This window comes from Vicia villosa, unplaced genomic scaffold, assembly GCF_029867415.1.
Source record: "Vicia villosa cultivar HV-30 ecotype Madison, WI unplaced genomic scaffold, Vvil1.0 ctg.000351F_1_1, whole genome shotgun sequence".
NCBI lineage: Eukaryota > Viridiplantae > Streptophyta > Magnoliopsida > Fabales > Fabaceae > Vicia > Vicia villosa.
The window spans coordinates 63688-67941 of NW_026705157.1; the positions used below are offsets into that span (position 1 = coordinate 63688).

At 40.6% G+C, this 4254-nt stretch overlaps 2 protein-coding genes across 2 annotated transcripts; both read right to left on the reverse strand.

The window, feature by feature from the left end:
* Positions 1–222: 222 nt before the first annotated feature.
* Positions 223–1063, reverse strand: LOC131627164 (uncharacterized). The gene is made up of 3 exons (XM_058897999.1): positions 986–1063; positions 709–906; positions 223–591 (listed from the first exon to the last, which is right to left on the reverse strand). The coding sequence occupies exons 1-3, from the start codon at positions 1061–1063 to the stop codon at positions 223–225; spliced, it is 645 nt and encodes a 214-aa protein (XP_058753982.1).
* A 1674-nt stretch (positions 1064–2737) lies between these two features.
* On the reverse strand, positions 2738–3682 carry LOC131627165 (uncharacterized). The gene is made up of 3 exons (XM_058898000.1): positions 3491–3682; positions 3179–3445; positions 2738–3016 (listed from the first exon to the last, which is right to left on the reverse strand). Exons 1-3 carry the CDS (start codon positions 3680–3682, stop codon positions 2738–2740), a joined length of 738 nt encoding a protein of 245 aa, XP_058753983.1.
* Between the last annotated feature and the right edge of the window lie 572 nt (positions 3683–4254).

A 4254-nucleotide genomic window follows, 5' to 3' on the forward strand; every position in this document is an offset into this window, starting at 1 on the left:
TCTAAAACATCCAGAGTCATCCGTTAGTGTCTAGGTTTTCATGTTTTGGAGTACTGTTTATTTTTGTTGTTTGTCATTTGATGTTTGTTAACTATGTTTGTTTGTTATTGATGTTATTTTATTTTCTTTACCTAATCGAAACATGTACTAGCAAAAAAGATGATGCAATAAAAAATGCGTGTGTCCAAAATATGCAAATAATACAACCATAAAAACATAATTCTACATAGGCCCTCCACGGGAAACATCGGCCAACCTAGCTAAAATAGTATGAACCTCACAATCAGGGTTCACCAAACTCATGAGGCTATCTAAGTGAACGGTGATGTACTTTAGGCGGCTGTCCTGGTCACCTGCTAGAGGTGGAGATAGTGGTGGTGGATCGGATGAATTCCTGGTAGCTGAAGACTCTGGAACATCAGATGATGTGGCATGTGGTATGACCCTAGGGTGTGACATACTGTGGAACCACTCCAAGTATCCATCCTCGCACTGCCCAGGCTCCTGAACCTTAATGGCTATATCAATGATCTCATGGGGGGAGTTGATGATGTGACTCTGAAACCATTGATCAATGCCACCAGCATGAGCCTATGGGATCAGACGTGGGATGCCCTGTATATAACCATACTGGCGTAGACACCTCTCAGGAAAGTTTCTAGCCACATGGCTCTCCCGTCTGACATATCCTGAATATAAAGTAGATACCTCAAAAGGACGATGAGGGCAGTGAGCTGTATACGGTGTCCAGATGACATCATCCAAGGTCAGAGCATCTATCCTCCTTTTGTACTCTATCAACCCTCCTGGAATGGCCTGTTTGGCCTTCCACCTCTTCGCGCATGGGTCAGAAGCCGCAACATGCTGGATCTTACGCTCACTTTTTTTAGGGAAGTGCTCGTAGATCTAACACTGCATAAAAAAATCATAAAATACATACACCCAAATAATTAAACACAAAACTATCTAATAAACTATAATATACCTGTAACAAGCTCAGGTAACCAGCAAGTTGTCTGGTGTCAGGATGAGATGCAACATCAAGCGCGGTGTACAACATCATCAATGCCACCACTCCCCAGGCCCAACATGGGGTGTCAAGGGCACGGAATAGAGAAAGGTATCAAACATCTATATAAAATCTAGACTTGTCCGTAAAGAAAGTACATGCCACTAGATGTAGCATGTATGCCCTAGCGGCAGCCTGGTACCTCTCTGCATCCACAAGCTCCTGATAAGTAGTCCTCAACCAAGACATCATAAGATGAAAGCCCCGAGTCTCACCAAACTCAGGTAGCAAATCCACCTCATCAACTGATCAATGGTTTTACACCTTTATTTACCATTGTTTTTAGTTGTCTTTGATTTATTTTATTAAGTGTTTTATTGCTTTATTCGTCATTTTATGCTTTGGTGTCAAGTTTCAGTGTTTGTAGGCTCAGATGAATGACGTGAGAGAAATCAGTACAAAACAGTGCAAAACGGAAGAAAAGAGCAAAAATTGGCCAAACGTGTTTCCAAACGCGTGTGAAGCTTGAAAAAGTCCTGTCTGCTGGGAGAACGCGTCCTTAGACACGTTTGGAGCAAATAAAATACTGCATTATGAGGAAACACGTCCCCACACGCGTGCCAGTCTTACAAGAAGCTAGAAAACAACTTATCTGCCCACACGCGTCTCCACACGCGTGTCATCTACCAAAACGCATCTCCAGGCGCGTGTCATATTCCAAAACGCGTCCCCACACGCGTGTCATGAGGAAGATTAACAAAGGAAAAATGGGACTCTGCTCAGACGTGTCCCTAGACGCGTGTCATTGTGCCAAACGCGTCCCCACACGCGTGTGCACGCGCTATTATGGGGCTGATTGTCTGAAAAGCCTAGAAAGGCGACAATAAAAGGAACAAAACGCGTTGGCACAGGGGTTGGACGATTTTGGAGATGAAAAACACTGTAGACGACTGGAGAACTTAGATTTTATGCAAGGATTAAAGATTTCCATGAGCTTTTTCCATTGAAGATCCAATTCCTTTGATTTATCTGTAATGTCTACAATCCAAACTATGTTTTCTGTTATTGTTATGTGTAGCTAAACCCCCCATTGCTAGGGGGTGACCCTGATTCAGATTGTAATGAATTTTTTTAATTGATGCAATAACATTTTGGTTTTCAAAATTGTTCATTTGTTCTACAACTATTCTTAATGCTTTAACCGTCGGAAAAATGGATTCTGAATTTGCATGAATAATTTAAGCTGGCCAGCCATTATTTGTTGATCTGAGAACGTAGGATAATAAATATCACCTAGGACTAGGGATACTTTATCTTAACTGTTAATTCTTGTTATTGGAATGCTTGATCATAACCTCAATTGCCTATGGACATAGTAATTAGGTTATGATGTCAAATATCTTTTCACTAAGGACTTAGGATTAGATACTCTAGAGAACTGGTAATCAACTAATGAAAATTACTTTGTTGCATTGAGAAGGTAAATTTGTTGCATGAAGAATCATTCACCGAGCCCTGGAAATCTACTCATCTCTGTTCAATATTTCAATATTTTATTTCTTTACTTTAATTGCAATTTCATTCAAAACCAATCAAAACCCCTTGTAACTTTTGTTTAATTGAAATTTTGATAAAACTCTGTATCGTCAAGCAGTCATTGAGATTCGATACTTGGGATTGTCCCATTACAACTACATAGGCATAATTAACCATGCACACCGCCGTCGCCTAGTCCCTATAAACTGGTGTGAAAAATGTACCAGCAATTGGAATGTGAAAGAGTGCATCCACATCATCTAAAGTCACCGTCATCTCCCCAAATGGAAGATGGAAAGATGATGTCTTCGGGTGTCGCCTCTCAACAAAAGCTGATAATAAGGAGGCATCCAACATCGTCAAGGAGCATCCAGTAAAGTCCATCAGATGGAAATCCTCAACTATCCTCCTCACCTGCTCAGGCATCCGACTCTCGGGGAAGTTCTTCAACTTTGACCCATGAGAAGCGACCTTCAACATTGGACGCTCTTGTAACAAAATAATACAATTAATCATTTAAACAAGACCAATATTACAAGACCAATATTACAAGACCAACATTACAATTGGTATAAATCAAATCGCATAATAAACATAAAAATTAAGCATTTAAATAAGACCAATATTACATACCTCGCCATGCCATATCCTATAAGCGACATGGTCAGCGTATCTCGTCAACACGGACCTCTCAGAAGGTCCTCCAGGGAAACCTCCATCTGTGCGTACTGATGGCTCCGTAGATGGACAAGTGGTAGTGTCTATATCCTGAACGACCCGCTCCTGAACCACCTGATCCTGAACCACCGTCTGCTGAACCTCCTGGACCACCGGCTCAACAACCACCTGAACCACCGGCTCATCAACCACTTGCTCCTTAGCCACTTGATCCTCAGCCACCTGCTTCTCACCCACCAGATCCTGAATTGTCTACACCTGAACCACCGGCTCCTCCACTGTAGTGGATACTCTACCAGTCCAGTGGCGAGGTACGCAGAACCCCGCCACCGCCTGCTGCTCATTCCTTTGTTTCCGGTTAGAACCGATTGGAGGAAGGCGTCCAACACGTAGCTCTGAGGCCTGCGCCTCATCATCAGCTCGAGCAACTGCACCTGCTCTATTAGTGGTCTCTCGCATAATAGAACTGTCCCTGCCTCTGGTCCTCACTGCAAATTTAAAAATATAAGGAAAATAGCTTTTTTTTTAAATTGAAATATTGGAAATTTCAAATTTTCCAATATTATAATATGCACCGAAAATTTCAAAATTTCTGGTAATATGCAAATGATAATAGTACTAGAAATTTTGGAATTTCTTATAGAAAATATCAGAAATTTTCAAATATCCGATATAAAATACCATAAATTTTCAAATATCAGGTATAAAATACCGTAAATTTCAAAATTTCTAGTAGAAAAGAGCGTAAATCTTACTTGTTTTCATCAAATTTTCGATATCGTCAAAAATTTTGAAAAATATGGTTTCTCACGTAAAATTCTGAAAATGTGGTAATGAAAACTGGTTAGACAATTTGGTTTTTCATAGGTTTGGGGGGGTGCATGTACAATTTGGAGGGTGGCATGTATAATTCTCGTGAATTATGAGAGAGTTATGAGACAAATTGAATATATAATATGGGCCAGAGTGAGTGTGTTGGACTAATGTGCATAATTTTATTCGGTTAGACTTCGACATGTTCAGAGTAAATT

What these genes read in the sequence shown, in the direction of transcription:
- LOC131627164 (XM_058897999.1), bottom strand. Translation starts at nt 1,063, where the DNA reads ATGATGTTGTACACCGCGCTTGATGTTGCATCTCATCCTGACACCAGA. An exon ending in GTTACCTGAGCTTGTTACAG is followed by an intron (nt 907 to 985) that starts GTATATTATAGT and finishes ATGCAGTGTTAG; the next exon opens with ATCTACGAGCACTTCCCTAA. An exon ending in GCCCTCATCGTCCTTTTGAG is followed by an intron (nt 592 to 708) that starts GTATCTACTTTA and finishes CTGATCCCATAG; the next exon opens with GCTCATGCTGGTGGCATTGA.
- LOC131627165 (XM_058898000.1), bottom strand. Translation starts at nt 3,682, where the DNA reads ATGCGAGAGACCACTAATAGAGCAGGTGCAGTTGCTCGAGCTGATGAT. An exon ending in CCACTACAGTGGAGGAGCCG is followed by an intron (nt 3,446 to 3,490) that starts GTGGTTCAGGTG and finishes GGTGAGAAGCAG; the next exon opens with GTGGCTGAGGATCAAGTGGC. An exon ending in ATAGGATATGGCATGGCGAG is followed by an intron (nt 3,017 to 3,178) that starts GTATGTAATATT and finishes CCAATGTTGAAG; the next exon opens with GTCGCTTCTCATGGGTCAAA.